Below are 21,062 nucleotides of genomic sequence, written 5' to 3'. Positions count from 1 at the left end.
ATCTATATACAATGTTTAAGAGTCACTAGTTCTTTTTGTGTAAACATGGAGTACACCAGTAGGGGCTCAGGTGATAAAGTGGTGAGTAGGTGGAATGCATCCTTCCTCTACACATATACCAGGGCTACTCCTAGGATCTTGAGACAAAGATTGAGTAGTAGTAGTATGGTGAACCTTCCTCTAAGTACCCCAGACCTGGCAATGTGAGTACAGGTTGGATCAGTGAGCCAAACCAAAAAGTTATTATAGGGGTCTATGCCATACCTCTTAAGCATGTTAGCCTAGACTGTAAGGTCCTTGAAAGCAAACCCTGTTTCACTCTTGTCTTTGTAGCCCAAAGTGTCTAGTATAGTGTCTGCCACATGGTGAATGATCAATAAATGCTTATTACAGATTAACTGATTGACTGATGAGCCCCAATCTTCCAGAAACAATTATGGAGATGGTAGAACCTAGTGGTAATGGAAGGCCTTTACTTGCCTAGGTACCTGGTGGTAAACGGAGGACTGCAGTGCTGCTATATTGACACTGGATAGAAAAGGTATAATTTCCAAGCAGGGCAGGCAGTCTAGACCAAGAAACTCAATACACTTTGTGAACCCAGGAAGCACACATTCCAGGGTACCGTCATGGTGAGTCCAATGAGAAGGTACTGGAGGTCTCCCATCTGACTTCGTACTTTATGAAATGGAAAGCTATAGCCTTGTTTCAGTGACTTAAGGCAGAGCAGGTATAGCCCCTGAGACAGGAGATCCCAAGGCATTATATTTCCAGGGAAGGAGGTCACCAAAATCAGTTCCTTAGCAATCCTGGGAAACTCATCCTCCCCACTTATATCCAATGGCAGCAACAGCCCTGGCTCCTACCCAGGCCCTAGGCTCCCAGCCAGGAGAAAACCTGAATTCAGATTAGGAGCAAAGCCCCTGTCTTCAAGCACTACACTCCTGACCTCCAAGAAGCCATCCCCTCTAGGAAAGGAGGCCAGGCAAATTCTATCCCCAGTTACTTACCAAAGGACACCAAATTACAATTACACTGATAAGCTTTGTTACTGAAACATGTGACTGACATTGTGAACAGAGGCCATTTCACAATGAAGCAATTTCACAATAGTCAACAAAGGGAGGACAGTTGTTTTCTGGTCTCTACTGACAGGGGTTGGATCTGAATAGGGAATTAAGATATTAAGAACTTTAGGGAGCTTGTATCTACTATGCAAACAAAGTGCTGATATTCTTTGGTCTGGAGATTCTAATCTTAGTCTTATTCCCCAAGGAAGCCAATGAAAAGAAAGTCCCCATGTATACCAAAATATGTATAGTAGCACTTTTTGTGATAATTGGAAACAAAGAAGATGCCTGTCTTTTGAAGAATGGCTAAACAAACAGTGGTACAAGAATGTAGTGGAATACTACTGTACTGTAAGAAATAATGAAAGTGACAAATATAGAGAAGCACAGAAAGATACACTTGAACTGATGCAGAATAAAGTAAACAGGGCCAAGAAAACAATACCTGCAATGATTATAACAAATGGAAACTGACAAAAATCAAGTGAATGTATCGAAAATAAAAAGATCAAGTGTGACTCAAAAGAAGAGATATGAGCAGGCACTCCCAACTAAACCCTTCTTGGAAGTGGGATGTCCACAAGTGTTGCATATTATATGTTTTCTAACTGTTTCAATGAATTGATCAGTTGTGCTGACTTTTTCCCTTTTTTATTTAAAAAACATTAATTATCATATGGGATGGCTCTCTGGAAGGGGGAAGGATACTGGGGGAAACTATGAAGGTGTTAAAAACAAACAAACAAACAAAAAAACAAACAAAAAAAACCCTGACAATTTTCTTTTTCTTTTAAATGATGTCCAAGGGTCTAATTCTCCATAGATTCCAACCCTAGGGAAAGAGTGCTGAAAACTAGGAGCCTGAGGCATCACTGTTTAACTGCAGCTAGGTTGTTCTGTAGATAAAACTCTGGATTTGGAATCAGGAAGACCTGAGCTTGAATCCTGCCCCAACTTACTAGCACTGAAACCCTTGGCAAGTCACTCAGTTCCTCTAAGTCCAGTCTCCAGATCTACACAAGGAGGCTAATAACAGCACCCACCTCAAAGGGTTGTTTTATGGATCAAATGAGTCAATACATATAAAGCACTGTGCAAACTTTAAAGTGCTGTGTAAATGTTAGTATTATTATTGCTAATCATTATTATTTTTATTACATTAATGGAGCAGTAGATGCAGTATGGGATAGTGAGAAACAATTCAATATAGAGCATAAAATAATGGAATTGGAATTAGAAAGATATGGATTCAAAGATCAGCCAAATGTGTGATCCTGATCTTCCTGGGCTCCATTTCCCTCATCTGTAAAATGAGGGGGCTCGACCTGATAAATCCTAAGTTCCTTTCTAGCTCAAAATATAGGATCTCTGATCCTATAAAATTGAAAAGGGGAACATGGAATGTTCTGATGACCAAAAGGGCAAAGATGGATGCCCTGGACCAAGATTCAAGTTCAAGAACTTTATTAAAAGCTAATGAAGTATAGTGCTTTATTCCCCTAATTATCTGTATACTAGAACTAGAAATCTATGGATCTGAATTAGAACTCAATTCAGTATTCACTAAACTAGTATTCATTAAACTAGGTTCTCAATACTGGGAAATGAAAACAACCTGTGCTCTTAAGGAATATACAATCTAGCTATGGAATATGGGGAGGAGAAAACACAAGATAATTATGGCGCAAGGAAGGAAAACTGAAATAATCCCAAAGGAGAGGTCCAAAAAAAAAAAAAAAAAAGCGCAATGTCAGGGAAGGTTTAATAGCAAAGATGGTATCTCTCAGTTGGACCTTGAAGTAAGGGAAGGATTAACATGGACAGTGAGAGTGAGGGAGGTATTGGTGAGCCTATCTTCTCCATTAATGGAGAACATCATAGGCAAAGATGAGAAGCAGCAAAACACGACCAAGGATGAGCAATAAGACAGTTTGGCTAAAGGACTGGATAAAGCTGGCCAAATAGGCTGGAGCCAGATTGTTAAGGGTCTTTAACATGAAAATATTTTGCTAGATTTCTTAAACAGTCCATTCATTAGGATGAAGTTTGTTGTAGCTAATGAACCACTCTTATTGCCTTTGGATGCTATAACCATTTGACAGTGAGCTAGCTACTTGAGAACAGGGACTGGATTGTTGTTGTTTTTTGTTTTTGTTTTTTTACTTTCTTTGTATCCTCAGCTCTTAGCACAGTGCCTGGTGGATACTAGGTGCTCTTCTTAAACTATACTGTCCAGAACTGAAACAGAATGGCTCAAATGTGTTCTAAACGGGGAAGAATAGAGGGATATATCACCTCTTTTGTTGTTGTTGTTGTTGTTGTCCAGATCTGTGATTTTATTAGTGTAAGAAATTACTAAGGAGAAAATCCTCTCCACCAATACATATTAGTAACTGTTCCACAACTTCCAGTTTTAAAAGGTTGCCTGGATTACTTAGAGGTTAAATGCCTTGTCCAAGGGGTCACATAGCCAGTCTGCATCAGAACAGGAGCTAACCCCAAGTCTGGCACTTTTATTCACTCACCACCTCCTTATTCCTAAGAATTATGCTTCTCTTAATGTAGTCCAAGACCTCATTTATCTTTTGGAGCTGCCATATCACACCACTGACTTCTATCAAGCTTGCTTTCTATGAAAACCCTCAGGTCTTCTGACAAATTACCATCTAACCATGCTTCCTCCACCCTGTATTTGTAAAGCTGTTTTTTTTTTTTTTAATCAAGTTTAAGACTACATTTTGGGGCAGCTAGGTGGCATAGTGGATAGAGCACCAGCCCTGGAGTCAGGAGGACCTGAGTTCAAATTTGACCTCAGACACTTAACACTGTGTGACCCTGGGCAAGTCACTTAACCCCAATTGCCTCACCAAAACAAAACAAAACAAAAGACTACATTTATCCCTCAATCCCTCAATTTATCCCTCAAACTCAATGCTAGTCTGTCTAAAAGTTTGTTTGGGGTTTTTTTCCCCTGTCAATGGAATATAAATACCTTAAAGGCAGGGACTGTTTTGTTTCTGCCTTTGTATCAGAGCCTAAAACAGTACCTAGAACATCAGACATACTTAATAAACACTTATTGAATGAAGATCATTTGAGATTTTTCTGGATCTAGTGTCCCAGATTCATGACCTCAGTCTTATTGTCAAGTCCTTACTCTCTTGCATCCCACATGTTCAATTAGTTGCCATATCTTGCAATGTCTACCTCTATCACATCTTTCACGACTGACTTGTTCTCTCTAGTCACACAATGACTACTTTTGTTTGGGTTTCCATCTTCTCTCAACGAGACTAGTGGTATCCCTGCTTCAAGTATCTCCCATTCCAATCTTTCTCCACACAGAGTGATTTTCCTTAAGTGCAGATCAATATTTATTGGCATTTGCCAATGGCTCCCTGCTGCCCTTTGCTCACTCTATGGTCCAGCCAAACTCTCCCCTCTATTCCTCAAATACAACACTTGGGTTCCTATCTTCATGCCTCTGCACTGGGTGCTCCTTCCTGCCTACTCCAACATCATTTCTGCCTCATAGAATATCCCTCTTTCTTTAAGGGCCAGTTCAAGGGGGCAGCTAGATGGTGCAGTGGATAAAGCACCAGCCCTGGATTCAGGAGGACCTGAGTTCAAATCCGGCCTCAGACACTTCACACTTACTAGTTGTGTGACCATGGGCAAGTCACTTAACCCCTCCCCCCCCAAAAAAAAAAAGAAAGAAAAAAGAGCCAGTTCAAGCATCAACTTCTACACAAATCTGTTTCTGATCTTCCCTGAATGCAAGTGTCCTCCCTCCCTAATGACTTTAAAAATTTTATTGTGGATATATTTATTCTGTATATACTAATACATGCACACATTGTCTTCACGGATATAATATAAACTCTTGGTGAATAGGGGCTGTTTTGTTTTAAAATCTGGTTTCCAGTTTATCTATTTCTTCTCTAGGTTTTAATATCATCCCATTTGGGATTATTTTGGATTTGTTGACTTTCTAATTATTAAATTCATATTCAATTCATTAATCCACTCCTTTTCTACTTTGTTAATGTATGTTTTTAGGATATAAATTTTCCCCTGAGGAACACTTTAGCTGCATCCCAGAAAATTTTGGTATGTTGTTTCCTCATTATCATTTTCTTTCATATAATTATTCATTATTTCTATGATTTATTCTTTGATCCACTCATTATTTAGGATTTCTTTGTAAGTCTCTATTTCGATCTGTATCTTTTGTTTATGCTCCCTGAAATGATTATTTTTTATCGAAATATGATCTATAAAGGATATGTTTGCCATTTCTGTCTTATTACATTTATCTGCAATGTTTCTATACCTTAATAGATGGTCTATTTTGGTCAATATGTGGTCAAAGTTCCATAAGGTGCTAAGAACTATGTATATTCTTTAGCAGTCCCATTTAGAATATACTATATGTCTTTTAGCTCTAGTTTCTCTATCAATTTACTCAAATCTATATTTTCCCTTTTATCTTTCTGGTCAATTTGTCCAAAACTGAGAAAAGGACATCACAATCTTCTGATATTGTTATATTACTGTCTAGGTCTTACAATTCAATTTCCTTTATGAATTTAGATGCCAAGGCATTTGGAGCATGCAAGTTAATATTCGCATTGATCCATTGTCTATAGTTTCTTTGGGCATAGTATAGTTTCCTCGTTTATCTCTTTTTAAGTTGTGATTTTTTGTTTTTGCTTTGTCTGATAACATGACTGCAACTGCAGCTTTTTTTATTTGCTGGATGCATAATAAATTTTGTTCCAGCTCCTCATTTTTATTCTATGTATGTCTTTGCTTTTGAGGTATGTTTCTTGTAAGAAGTTGATTGTGGCATTTTGTTTTCTTATCCAATCTGTCACTCTTTTTCATTTTTCTGTATTATTTAATATATTTCCATTTAAAGTTATGCAAGTTAGGTTTCTATTTGCCTCTTTTTATCTCTAACATTGTTTGTTTTTCTGATTTGGAGGGTTGGGGCAGGTTCATTTTCCTCTATAAAGATAGTGCTTTGTCTCTAGTTATTTTTGCTTAATCTGCTTTTGAACATGGTAAGTGCTTAAAAATGCTCATTTATTAATTGACAGTCTCTCTCCACTCCCATCCATCCTACATACAGCTACTGAACTGATATCCTTAAGAGCGAATGTGTCACTCTATTCAATCAACTCCAGTTACCTCACTTGTTTTCTTTAGGATTAAATATAAACTCCTCTATTTGGATTTTTAAATCCTTCACAATCTATCTTTTGAACCTCGTTATTCATTGCTCTCTTTTCCAAATCCAGGGGAAGGCCAGCCAAATTGGGCCTCCTCCTTTGTCTCCCGGATATGACATTTCATCTCCCATCTGTGTCTTTACACTGGCTGTCCTCCATGCCTGAAAGCAATGTCTCCTCCCTTCTGCCTCAAAAACCAGTATCCTCACTCCCTAATTATGTTGCATTTATCAGCCTTGTACTTATTTGTATGTGTGTGTGTATTTATGTATGTATGTATGTATGTATGTATGTATGTATGTATGTATGTGTGCATGGATGGATGATGTATGTGTGTATTTTCTTCCATGCCTGGAATGCATTCCCACTTCATCTCTGTCTTTTAAGTTACCTTGGACAAGTCATTTAACCTCACTGGGTCTCAGTTTCCTCATCTGTAAAATGAAAGGAATGACCTTTAAGGTCACTTCTAGTTCTAAATCTATGACCCAATAGTGTGAACAATGACTGTGTCATCTGGGGTATGAAGTTATCCCTCCCAGGTCTGTATCATTTACAAATTTGATAACAATACTATCTATCCCAGTAATTAATAAAATCATTAAACATACAGAGCTAAGTACACATTCTGGGTGTGCTCTACTGGCAACCTTTTTTCAAGTTCACCTGGAACCACTAATAACTATTCTAAGTCTGACCTAGATGACCTAGAGACTACAAACCTCTAGCTATGCCCAAAACCAACTGGGAAGATGAAGAGAAAGGGAGGGAAGGGGAGGGGGAGGGGGAGAGGAAAAGAGAGAGAGAGAGAAGTGAAAAGAATTTATCATAGCTGGTAGAGTAAGATGAGACCACAGGAAAAAGGAAGACGGTTCTTGGGAACCTAAAAGTACCTAGAACAAAAGCAGTAGTCAAAAGCTATTAGCAATATCTCAAAGACAGAGAAATCATTACAATCCTGTCTCTTTAAGACAACTAAATGCACAGTAGATAAGGAAGGAAAATAGCTACTGGCTAGTGGATACTCCGCATAATTGACCATATTTGCTAATAGTGAAAAGGCTCGTTTTATTTTACAATCCAATATAAAGAGAACAAGAATTTAATGGTTGGGGATAGCGTATGTCTTCAAGATTATTCTTATTAGGATCGGAACAATCCTCAAGCTTTAAAATAACACCATTTAAGTATAGCAGATAACTTTGAACAGATTAAAAAAAAATTTCTCAGGGCAAGTTAATTAATCCACAAAATAAAAAATGGATCCCAGGCCCATATTGTTGTTCTTATAAAGAAATACTTATTCAGTAACTATTATATACAAGGTACCAGTCACCGTGAAAGTAATAATTGTTTTCTAATTGAAAAGACAATTTCATGTAGCTATTTACATGGAGAACCTAAGATCATGGCAAGAAAGAGTAGAGGATAAAGACCCAAAGTTCCCCTAAACACCAATGGATCCCAAGGAAATACACTTACTGAAAGAGACAGAAACATCCCATTATCTCTCAAATGGAGAGAACAATGAAGAAGGGAGGGGAGGGTGAAAGGATTTCAAGCACTTTAGAACCCTGAAGACTGAGAGTTCCTCCAGGGCTCTCAAAGTCAACTGATCTGTCTCACCTGTGAAGTTCATACCTACCCCACATGGTATGTTTGCACAGTCTGCTGCCAAGTGCCACAAGTTAGAAATCTGGAGGCAGAACAAGACTTTGCCATCTCTATTTTGCAACTACCACTGTTAGCTCCCAAGGCTGGAGCTAGCCAAGTAAGAATAATATTGTAATACCTGGAGGGAGAGTCTCCACATTTTGTGCTTTGTCGTCCCCATTGTTATTGTGCAGGTCTTTCTTTTTAATTGGGTCGAGTTCATTCCAGTCCTCCTGGAGGAAAAGAAAAAAAAAACATACCAAATGGTTTGTCTGGGTTTTCTTTTTGCTCTTTAAACATACATCCCACCCACCTTCACCCCCACCCAAGCCTCGTCAAAGTGTGGAGATTGCAAGGGAAGAAAGGTGAAGGAATTGTTTTCTTTCTTCTAAAGGAAGCAGGTGGTGATTTTTCTCTTTGTTGGTTCATACTGTCCTTGAACAACAACAGACTCTGAGCAGAAATAATTTCAGAGACTCAAAAAGACAGTATTTGGGCAGGGGTGGAGGTGGGTGTGAGGAAAGTCAGAGAGAAGAAATCATTAAGTCCACAATGTAGTATAATTTTTTTCTAATTACACCTGTCAAATTCTTATCCATCAAATTCCTGCTCTGATGTCTCGTCACAGAACAGAGCCCTTGGCTCCCAAAGGCTACACTGTCCTACCTAGTAGCACAGGCTTCCAAAGTGGAACCAATGACAGGCTGTTGGCTATATTCCAAGGTTTAGTGAAGCTAAGTTCAGAGACTCTCATTACCATAAGTCACAGGGAAAGAAGATTTTTTTCCCCTACTACAATAGTTTAGAACAATAAAGACAGTCTAAAGAATTTCAATTCATACTTGTGAAGGGACCCTCTGCACTGATAAGATCATGGTTTCATGAACTAAATATGGTTACTAAAGTTGATGTAATCAATAAGCATTTATTAAGTGCCTGGTAGGTGCTCAACCCTTGTTGCCATTCAGTTGTTTCAGTCAAGTCTTACTCTTTGTGACCCTTTTGGGATTTTCTTGGCAAAAATACTGAAATGCTTTGCTATTTCCTTCAGCTCATTTTCCAGATGAGGAAACTGAGGTAAACAGGGTTAAGTGACTTGCCCAGGGTCACACAGCTAGTAAGTGTCTGAGTGCTAGAAGTGACCTTGAAGAGAGGCACTACGTACGGTACACTGGTTCTCCCCTAGACTTGAAGTCAGGAAGACCTGGGTAAGAATTCGTCCAGAGACATTTACTAGTTCCACATGCTTGCCAAGTCACTTAAGTCTCTTTGAACATCAGTTTCCTCGTTTGCAAGATGAGGATAAGATTTTTGTCTCATAGGATGAGATGAGATAGAGAGCAGGCTAAAAGTCACAAATATTTAATAACTTTTTTGTTTTTAATTTAAAATACCAGAGCATCATATACAGCATATATAGGAAATGAATTTACATTATGTGTGAAAAATCAAATCTCCTAAAAGGGGGGAAACGAAGAAAAAATAATTTTCAAAAAGTTATTAAAACATCATGACTTTTGGCCCACCCAGTATAACATCAAGAGCTTTGCAACCTTAAAACACTATAAATGAGGGCTATTCTCATGATCTAACCCAGCTCTTTGTTTGTTGGCTTGTTTTTATAAATGCCTTTTCTTTCTTTGAGTTTGACTGTATATTATATAAACTCTTTAAGGTTCATTCCAGCATTCTACAAATAACAAAAGGAGAAAAAGTAACTGCCTTGTTTTTTTGAGGCTCTCCTCTTCTCAGTGGAAAAGATCTATGAATGGAGGATCAAACCCTTGGCACTTTTTCTATTCAGTGAATTTAATTCTGTAAAAGTTTATCAATGCAAAATCATCTAATAAATCCACTATCACAGAGTGGAATGTGTGTTCCACATACTTTCAACCTGGTTTCTGAAACCAAAATATAACGGAACATATTCACATTTCCTTTTTAAATGGCCCAAATGAGAAGTGTCCCGTGACTAGCAATTTTCTCATTTTGTCTACTCTATGTCAAGCATTGTCATCTAGCCATTTTAAAAAAATCAATAGCTCCTATATATCTGATCGGTGGTAACAAACCAACCTTCAGAGAGATAGAGACGACCAAGAAACAGCGAATCAACTCATTCAGCCAGATCTGAATATTTAAAACATTACAGGCTATGAGGTTTGGAAAACTTTCTTATTGGAAACATTTTGGCTCTTTAAATTACCATGTACACAGTGGGCTTTTCAACTGGTGAAATAATTTGGCAATCAAGCCAAAAAAAATTTTTTTTAAACAAATGCAAATCCTTCTGCCAAACCAGAGCCACATTTCCATTCAAAAGTTATATGGGTCTTTTCTAAGAGATAGTACCTAAGCCTCTTGCCTCTGAGCTCAGCTTTGCTTTAGTTTTTAATCCTACAATGAAGCTATCAAACTGAAGTTACCAAATCAGTGTTGTCATGGAAATAACAGGCTACTGTGTCACTTACAGAATCATGAATTTGCTGAAAAATTGAGCAGAAAAAACCCAAGGTTCAGAGGGGAACCAGCCTTTATAAATCTTAACTGGTTACCTGGATCTTTTTGTTTGAAAGTCAATCCTGTGCCAGCAACCTTTCAAACATGAGGTGGCAAGTGACAACCTCTATTATTCCATGAATCCCATGATTATGAAAACACAATTTTAACCATGTCCTCAAGAAGCTTTGGCGACTCCCTATTGCTTCTAAAACAAAATACAAACATCTCTTTAGTATCTAAAATCTTTCATAATCTGTGAAAAGAATCTTTGCTCACGAGTTGGAGGCCTAGGCCCACTTCTAACACCTCTTACCTGTGTGATCATAGGCAAATCCCTTAACCTCCCCAAGTCTGTTTTCTTATTTGTAAAATGATAGGTTTGGATGAGAAAGCTATGGGACTCCATTTACCTCTACAAATCTTATGTTATGGTCTATTCCAATATTACTCTTCATCATCCACCTCCCATTTCAGGCTTGATTGCTCTTCCCTATACATTTTATCTCCTATCTTGGTATCTTTGCACAGGATTTGTATGTTTTCATTGGATGGTATCCTCATTGCCTAGCACAATGCCCTGCACATATTAGGCCCTTCATAATATTGAGTTGAGTAGAGCTGAACGATTAAAAGGATTCCCACAAAGTGAAGCCAGCCAAGCCCCTCCAGATCTGCCTAGCTGCAGAAAAAACAGCCTGAAGCCCATCTTGCCACATCTTCAATGAGGTTTCAGCAGATCAGATTATCAGATCATTTATGGCTTGGCTCAGAAGGTAGCACTTCCCTTTTCCTCAGAAAAGAGATCTGCCAAGGTCCAAAGTTAAGTATGACCCACCCACACCCCTCACAAAGCAAGGTTTGAGAATAGAAGGCAAGAGGAAATTACAACAGCCTTCAGTCAAAACTGATAAATTTGCTTTTAACACCCCTAAGCCTTTCCTTTATGTGTCTTTCATTTAGTCTCTTTGGCAACTTCCTCCAAACACACAAGACACAGCACCCTCCAGCCCCAAGCTATCAAAAATAACTTCTAGTTGTATAATCGAAAGCATGAGCTTGCCTAGTCAGCCCAGTAAAGGCTCTCATGGGGTGCCGTAAAATGACACCACTTGATGACAGCCTTCTCCACACATGTGTAAGGATGCCCTTCTATCTGTGCATAAAATGGCCAATTAAATGACTACATTGGTCTTCAGAACCAAAACACTAATGACGATGGCAGCCTAGACCTGGAGTCAGGAAGACTGAGTTCAAATCTCAGTGACCATAGACACCTAATAGCTGTGTGACCTGGGCCAACTCACTTAATCTGTCTGCTTCAGCTTTCTCATTTGTAAAAGAGGGATAATCATAGCACCTTTTTCCTTGGGCATCTGGGAAGACAGAATGACATACTTGTAAAGTGCTTTGCAAATCTTAAAGCATTCTATAAATGATAGTAGTGGTGTGATAATATTAAATATTATTATTTTAATAATTAGTAATGATTGTGGTAATATACTTATTATTATAGCCAATAATTCATCTAAGGAAAGTTGTGGGTGTCATATATGCAAAAAAAAAAAAAATCCTCTACCAAAAAAGAAAACAGAGTTCTGAGAAATCAGTCAGAGTTATGGTATCTCAAGTAAAAACTCCACTGTATCACAAAAAACCTGTACTGCTTATTTGGGTCCAGAGTTAAGAACTGAATATGAAATTAACTACTACCTGAATAACCAAAATAACAATGAACCAACAAATTTCAGATGTGTCCCCAAAAGAAATAAATGATCACATTTAATTAAGTCCATTGAAGTGATTGAGGTGCACTGATAAAGAAGTCCAGCTGATAAGTTGACCAAGCAGCAAGCTAGTGCCTGTGTATATAGTACAACCTAATTCACTGTCTATCCAATTCTTACTTAACTATCCAAGGCCTATCTAAAGATCATCCTTTTCCATGAACCTTCTCTGAAGAGCACTAAAGCTGGCAATCAATGAATCTGAGAACTATTGTTGGTTTAGGTGAGTCACTTAAACTTTCTAGGCCTCAGTTTCCTTGATTGTAAAAAAAAAGAGTTGGACTAAAAAACTCAAGTCCCTTTCAGGTTTGAAAATTCTATTCTGTCCCTCAATCACTATTCAAGAGAACATTATGAACACCATTCTACCATTCCATCACTGTTTCATCTCTTGGCTAATTAAATTAGAAACATAGATTTAGAACTACACAAGACCTCAAAGGTCATCTAGTAGAATACCTTTCATCCCAAGATAAGGAAACTGATGGTTTTAGCAGTAACACATCTCACTCTAGATGATAAGAACCAGAGCTAGAATGTATGCAAAGGTGCTCTTCCATTAGCATTTTGTTTTATTATTGTCCTATACTAGTTTCCTCCGTGTTAGTCTAGTCTCTAACAAAAGCTTTTAAACCATTTCATGCAGAGGCCTAAATCACTGAAAACATCCAAAGAGAGAAGCCTGGGGCAACTGCTTCTTTTACAGTCTTCTAGGTAGAAAAAGGGGTGGAGTCTAGCTTGCCAGGAAAGGAATAGTAGGTGAAAAACCTCATTCTAGAGGCTTTATTTGTAGAGGATTTCTATGTTGTTGGAAGAAGTGTTTAACCATATTATTCATGAAATCTTCCTTTCCTTTGTTTCTTAATATTCATAAAAAAAAATTGGGGGGCAGCTAGGTGGCACAGTGGATAAAGTTCCCCTGGATTCAGGGGAACCTGAGTTCAAATGCAGCCTCAGGCACTTGACACTTACTAGCTGTGTGACCCCAGGCAAGTCACTTAACCCTCATTGTCCCACAAAAACAAACAACAAAAAAAAAAAACCTTGTTGATTGGGGAGGTAGGGGGAAAGACAGGCATATTTTTTTGTATTCCCTCATTAGACAAAGAAAGTAACAGTCAGGCATGGTGTAAAGTGCTCCATAAATACTTGTTAGAAAGAAATAAATGTATATGCAACTTCTCTAGATGTCTGGTTTGTCTGAACTGCTTTGTAGTCTGCAGGAGACTACAGAGGTCTTCATCCTCTTTCCCATATATTTACATATGTTGACAAAGAAATGGGTGGTTAAAGGAAGATATCAATGTACAGGAAATGGGTGGCCTCAGTTCATAAATGGAGATGTCAATACACAGAGAAAAGGCTTTCCCCCTTATCTAGATGCAGGTATCTTTGGGTCACAGTCCTTCCCAACAGATATGATTATATTTGCCTTGTTAGAAAAAAATTGATGGTGACAGGTGGGTCTTCCTTTCTTTTAGTGAAAAGTATATACCATTCAGTTTAAAGAGTAACAATTCATTATGACACTAGGTCATAAATGGCAGAGAATTTGAAGCCCCTGGCCCAATGAGGATGCCTTTACTCCCTATGATACATAACAGTGTTGGATTTGAGAGTGGGAAGGTGCTGATGCTGAATACATAATGAAGACAACACAAGTGGGTGATGCTTTTAAAAAAACATGGGTGACCACATCAAGAAACTTCCCTGGTAGGGAAAGCTGATTCTATAAATAACCACTTTGCTAAATGAAAAACTTTGACCCTTTAATGTGATTCTTTCCCTGATCTTCTCTCCTATCAGCTAAAAAAGGACCTCTCTCTCTTCTTGAATTCTTCATGCCATTCTGTTTCCTATGTACTTAATAATTTTTCTTAAACATTTATTTAAATACACATCTTAAGAGTAGAAGTTGTTGGGTTTTTTCTTTCATCTATGTGTATCCGGTAGCTAGTATAATGACTTATATATAGTGGGACATTGTAAATGTTTGCTAGATTTAATTTGGACTGTGGGAAAGTCAACTAACCTTTTCATGTCTGTCTCCTCATGTGTAAAATAAGCAAGGAGTTTAAGCCAGTGGATAAAGAGCTGACCTGGAGCTGGGGAGATTAAAGTTCAAATCTGCCCTCTGAAACTTGGAAGCTTTGTGATCCTGGGTAAGTCACTTAACTTCTGCCAGCCTCAGTTTCCTCAACTGCAAAGTGGGAATGATAATATCACTTCTCTCATAGAGTTGTTGTGAGAATCAAAAGAGAAATTTCTAAAGTGTTTAGTAAATACTTGGTCCCTTCCCCAACCCTTCTCTTCTCTATGAAATTGGCATGAATAACTGCAGTCCATACACAGTGCTTTAAGTCCCCAACAGGGTACAATCTGAGAATTTAAGGATAAGCAAATTTTTAAAAAATCTATACAAAATCAAGCCAAAGAACCTGGGTTCAAATCCTGCTCATGCCAGTTATGAAGTATGATCTTGGGCCTCAGTTTCTTCATCTGTAAAATGAGAAGAGTAATAGATCTCAAGGTGCCTTGTTGTTTTAAATCCTAGGATACTATGACTATGCTCAGTTGGAAGTATCCCAGTGAATGGGCTTCCCTCAGGGAGGTGCCAATCAAAAATGTAACTAATATACAACTAATCTGCTAGACTGCATTGTAATACATTGATAGTAACATTGTTATAACAGAAATGGAATCTGGAAAAAGAAAAAGCCTGACAGCAGGCACATGTCATTGCTGTTCTGTCGTGTCTGACTCTTTTCTACTCCATTTGGGGTTTTCTTGGCAAAGATTCTGGAGTGGTTGGTCATTTCCTTCTCCAGCTCATTTTACAGATGAGGAAACTGAGGCAAACACGGCAAAGTGACTTACCCACAGTCACACAGCTAGTAAGTGTCTAAGGCAACATTTGAACTAAGGTCTTCCTAACTCTAGGCCAAGCGCTCTATCCACTTCGCCACCTAGCTGCGCACATTTAATGTCAGCTCTCCAATACTTTCTCTCTAGAAGAAAGTGTGTCCTGACCAAGTGACACAAGCATTAAAACAGGTATATTCCTATAAGCAGGAAGGTGCCTGTCTGTACATTGTAGAGATCCAGGATGATATTCCTTTAAGATCGAACCTCTTTTATTCTCAGTATTTTCATCAAACACTCTTCTACTACTAATTTGGTTTTCTAAGTATCCTGTCCTACCGAGAAGAAAATATATGGCCTGGCTGACAAGTATCCCAGTTACATTTCTTACTGAAAATTATGAAATTGATGTTCTAGTTTATTAATCAATTGTGTCAGTTGGGTTCAAAGGAATCAGTTCCCTACATCTGGGTGGGCTAATAAAATGGAGTTCCTGAGATGTCAGAGCTAAGGGCCAGACCATATCCATGGGGTATAACAAAAGTCTCATGTTAATTTTATTTCAATCTAAAATGCCATTGACATCCCAGGAAATTGGCATATGTTTTCAGAATAGGCAATTCCAACCGATTTGTTTTATAGGCTCCTTATGAAAAATAATGTCATGTAAATGTCCACCAGCTGCAATACAAAGCCGAACTCTAAAAAGAATAGGAAACAGGATTGAGAGTTTGAATGGATCTTCATCTAGCTTAACTCACTAATTTTACAGATGGAGGAACTGAGGTGCAGGGATGGTAAATATTATACCACAGGTAGCAAAGAGCAGAACCACTCTTCCCCTACTTTCCCCAAAGTAGCAGCAGCAGCTGCTCCTGCTCCTGCTCCTGCTCCTCCTCCTCTTCCTCCTCCTCCTTCTTCTTCAGGGCAAGAGGGTTAAATGACTTTGCCCAAGGTCACACAGCTAGTAAATGTCAAGTAGGTGAGGCTGGATTTGAACTCAGGTCCTCCTGAATCCAGGATTGGTACTTTATTCACTGTGCCACCTAGCTGCCCTCCAAAAGCTTCTTAATCAATGCCCCACATAAAAAAAAAGTTTTATTGTCAAGGGTTTTACAGTATATAAAATATTTATCTATCATTCTGTAAAGTTGACTGATGCATGTCTCTGATATATGGGTCTCTCTCTCCCAAGGACATACTTCTCAAGGATGGGAACCCAAAGATGCTCTGCTGATGTAATTCTGCCTGTATCTGACAGCACAGCTGTCACTGTCTCTGGTCCAGAACTGTAAAGGGCTATGAGAGCAGTCAAGCCATGAACCCCTATGGAATGGACACATCCTTATCCCACCCCACCCCGATATCCCACCAGAAGAACAACTCTGGGAGATGATGCAAAACAGAATCCCTCAATAATCTTGCTGGCACTCTCTTAATCTTGTCAAACCTAGGGGCAAGAGTAGAATTAGTCACTGAATTAGGGGTAGGATTAGAAAGAGCTGGGCATTATTACTCATGCATATATCCGGTGACTCACCAATACTGCCACCCAAAGGCTGGCATTGGTCTCTATTATCAATCTGTAGTCCTGGTTGACCTGACTCTCCCAGATAATGGCATCCAAATCTTCTAACACATTGCTCCAAAATAAGGAACAAATTAAAGATGACTTAAAAAAAAAAACTTTTTATAGATTCCTATCTACTAGACTATAAGCTCCATTAGAACCAAGTCCTACATCTAAACTTCTCCCAGGACCTAGCACAATGTTCTGCATACAATATGTGCTTAATAAACAGGAGTGTTGGGCTTCTGTTGTCCTTGTAACATTTATGAAATGGGAAGAAGTGGGGGGGGGGGGCGGAGAAGAGAAGGCAAGGATGTGAAAAATATTTCCAGGTTGCTGGGAAGCAATTTCAAATACTGGGGCATAAGAAGACACTGGGAAATACAGAATTTCAGAGCTAGAAAGTAACCTTCAAGACCATAAAAGCAAGGCCTTTTCTGGATGAGTAGCTGTTCATCTTTTGTTATTTCCCAAGCTTTAGGATGATCTCAAAAGATAATCAGTAGGGAAGAGGTGATGCTGATGCAGGGAGGGGAGAGCAGCCAAAGGGCTGAAGGTTTTTAGCTCTACCATTAGATCAAAATGAACCTTCTGGAGACTAGAGAGTTAGTCTAACCCTTTAGTTTTACAGAAGACTCTGAGGACAAGAGGACAGTGCCTAGCAAACAGTAGGCACTTAATAAATTCCTCTCTGCCCACCCTCCCTACTCCCATTTACTGTCCATCATTCACTGCCCATTTCCAGGCAGCTAGGAATCAGAGTGGATAGAGAGTTGGACCTGGAATCAGAAATAACTGAATTCAAGTCTGGCCCCAGACACTTACTAGCTGTGTGACCTTGAACAAGTCACTTAACCTCTGTCTCAGTTTCCTCAACTGTAAAGTGTGGTATTAACAGCACCTACTTCCAAGGGCTGTTATGAGGATCAAACGAGATGATATTTATGAAGCCTTCAGCACAGTGCCTGAAATGTGGTAGGCACTATATAAATGTTTATTCCTCCCCTTCCCCTTTACTAGCAGAAGATGGATTAGCCTTATGCAAAGCAACTAGAGACAAACAAAAAAATGATAACAACAGAACCTTTTTGGTTGACTAGGAGTCTAAGAGCCCTGCAGTGCCAGGCTCAGTCCAGCTTATAGAACTCTCATCAGGGTCATTAAGTGTGGCTATCATGACTTTTGTCTGAAGTGTAGCATACATACTTATGAAAGTAGATGTTTATTAGTCCTTAGGATTTTGCCCTACACCTCTATGTGTCACGAGTAATACTGTCTATAGAATTATAGTCATTAATATTCCATAAAGAAGCTAAAATATTGCTGGCAGAATAAAAGGATATAAATAGGCCTGTTTCTGTATTTAATCCCCCCCCCATCCAAAATATTTCTTGTCACTGTTACATTATCTCATCTGACTAGACCATATGCCCAGAAGCAGATTATAGGACTAAAAATATCATTTGAATGACTGGGTTTGATTTAAACTTTTTTTTGGCTCATCAACTGTCTATTTTCACAGTCATTTAAAACTGTTCAATAACCATTAACCTTCTTCCTCCGATCTTAAATCAATGAAAAGTTTGGAAAATAGCTGAAGTTTTCTTTATCACATTCACTAGGAGTGATAATTTATATTCCCAGAGACAACTTGCTTACAAAGTGTTCAAAGAACTTTACCAATACACTAAATGGTTACCTTGGCTAATTCAATGAAGATTTAAACATGCCTACTATGTTTAAGACACTGCAGTCATAAAATCAAAAAGAGAATGGAGGGGAGGAAAAGGGAGAGAGGAAGAGGGAGAGGAAGAGGGAGAGGGAGAGGGAGAGTGAGAGGGAGAGGGAGAGAGAGAGGGAGAGGGAACTCTGAAACTACAAGGATTCCATGAGAGAAACAAAAGTATATTCCTACATTTCACGTGTTTCTTGCATGTTTACCTCATGAGGTAAGAGCCTGGGACTTAGGCCTAGTAGGGAACAAAGAATGGTAGGCTACTTAATACCCTGTATACTTGAGTAACTCACAATAAATCTCTTGGCTGGTTTCATTTTCTGTAAAAAGGGCACAATAATGTAATGACATTTATGTGCCATATTATGGTTACAGATGCTTTATATGCATGCTCTTATTTCATCCTCATATCAACCCACAAGCGCATATTCTGTCTTGCCTATGCTACTGAATTTAAAGTCGGGGCATCTAGACCCTCTGCTACTTAGTCCCACCATGACCTTGAGCTTTAGGTCCCTCTTTGTCCCTAGGCCTCAACCTCTTCCTCTGTAAAATGAAATGGATGGACAAAATAACCTGTTTTTATAATTACCCTCCGCAGTAGGAGTCAAAATGCCTGTCAGGCTCTCCCTCCTCAAGACTGAGCTCAAATTCCCAACTCTTACAGGAGTCCTTTCCCCTCTGACACTACCTGCCATCAACCCTGTATATATTTTCTATGTCTAATTATTTACAGGTTGCCTCCTCGATTAGAATTCGAGGTCCTTTATGGGAGGGACTATCTTCACCTTTCTTTGTATCCCCTGGTCTTAACACAGTATTTGGCATATAGTAGGTGCTTAATAAATGCTTATTAAGTGAATTAAGAGTAGGAAGAGGGGGAGGAAAGCTTTGAGAGCTAACAGCAAGAGTAGGTTAAGGACTTCACATGTATAACAGATATCAAATTGCCTTTTCCAGAAGAGGGGTATGGCCGGGAAGAGACAGACAGAGACAGAGAGTTAGTTTAGAACTTTAAAATGGCCTATCTCATTTCAAAAGAAATAGCTTGTCTACATGTAATTGGGAAATATTTAACAAAATAAAATATTAAAAAATGTAAAGAGTAGGTCATAGAAACAATCAGTATTTTTTTCCTTTTAAACAGTATTCTATTTTTTCCAATTACATGCAAAGACAATTTTGAACATTTTTTGGGGTGGGGCAATGAGGGTTAAGTGACTTGCCCAGAGTCACACAGCTAGTGTCAAGTGTCTGAGGCCAAATTGGAATTCAGGTCCTCCTGGAATTCAGGGCCGGTGCTTTATCTACTGCTCCACCCAGCTGCCCCCTCGAACATTTTTTAAATAAAGCGTTGAGTTCCAAATTTTCTCTCTTCTTCCCTTGCCTCCTCCTTCTCCTTCCCTAAGGTGGTAAGCCATTTGATATAGGTTATACATGTGCAATCATGTAAAATATTTGTCCACATTAGTCATGTTGTGAAATAAGAAACAGAACAAAAGGAAAAAAACAAGCAAAAAATAAAGAAAATTAAAATAGTAAGCTTTGATTTACATTCAGACTATCAATTCTTTCTCTGGATATGGACAGCATTTTCCATTATGAGTCTCTTGGAATTGTCTTGGATCAACAATCAGTCAGTATCGATGGGACACCTAGATGGCTCAGTGGATGGAGTACTGGGTCTGGAGTCAGGAAGACCCAAGTTCAAATCTAGCCCCATACACTTACTAGCTATGTGACCGTGGGCAACTAACTTAACCTCTGTTTGCCTTAGTCCTCAGGAGAAGTTAATATCAAACTACTCTAGTATCTTTGCCAAGAAAATAGCACAGACAATATGGTCCACAGGGTCATGGCAAGTCTGACCCAACTGAATGCCTAAATATCAAAGGGTCTGCTGCTACATGCCAGACATTGTCCTAGAGATGCAAAGAAAAAAATAAAAGGGCCCCTTTCCTCAGGAAGTTTAAATCCTATTAGGGAAGACAACATGTACACATATAACTCTATGCAGAGTAAATGCAAGATAATTTTGGTGGGGATGGTACTAGCAGTTGGTAGGGAGCTGAGATCACCAAAGGCTTCATATAGGAAAGTGGCATTTTGATGAACTTTGAAAGAAACTGGGTAAGGTGGAGGGGATGAAGGAATCCATTGAAGGCATGGGAGATAGTATATGAAATTGATGGGTGAAGAACAGCACATAGGCTGGTCTGACTGGACCAAAGAAGGAAGGGAAGTAACATAGCATGAGCCTAGAAAAGATTAGATTTCTTTCACCTTGGCTTAATTAAGTGGGTTTAATTAAGAACAATTGACTTTCATAGTACAGTGAAGAAAACTTCTTAACGATTAGAGCTGTCCTGAAGCTGAATGGACTGCCTTGGCCAGGAATGAGTTCCCCGTTGCTGGAAGGCTTCAAACAACAGCTGGACAACTACTTGTCAGGGAAATTGTAGAGCTGATTGATTCCTCTTCACATGATGGGTTAGACCAACTGACCTCTCAAATACTTTCCAAGGCTGAGATTCTAATATTTAGCTATGGAAATGTTAACAGGACCTATTCAGACAATTAGTGCAGAAGTTATTTACAGCTTCCCTACAGCCACTGCCCTACCCCCACAAGAGAAGTGCCTAGATGTGTGGA

General features: G+C 38.8%; 1 protein-coding gene across 1 annotated transcript in view; it reads right to left on the bottom strand.

The window, feature by feature from the left end:
* Positions 1-21,062, bottom strand: part of GALNT2 (polypeptide N-acetylgalactosaminyltransferase 2) — a 265,587-nt gene that overhangs the window by 113,655 nt on the left and 130,870 nt on the right. The window contains exon 2 of the mRNA XM_044002872.1: positions 8,097-8,190. Coding sequence (XP_043858807.1) covers positions 8,097-8,190 — 94 coding nt within the window. The remainder of the gene's footprint in view (positions 1-8,096; positions 8,191-21,062) is intronic.

This window comes from Dromiciops gliroides, chromosome 4, assembly GCF_019393635.1.
Source record: "Dromiciops gliroides isolate mDroGli1 chromosome 4, mDroGli1.pri, whole genome shotgun sequence".
In the NCBI taxonomy this organism is placed as follows: Eukaryota; Metazoa; Chordata; class Mammalia; order Microbiotheria; family Microbiotheriidae; genus Dromiciops; species Dromiciops gliroides.
This window is presented reverse-complemented; position numbering and strand designations above follow the sequence as displayed.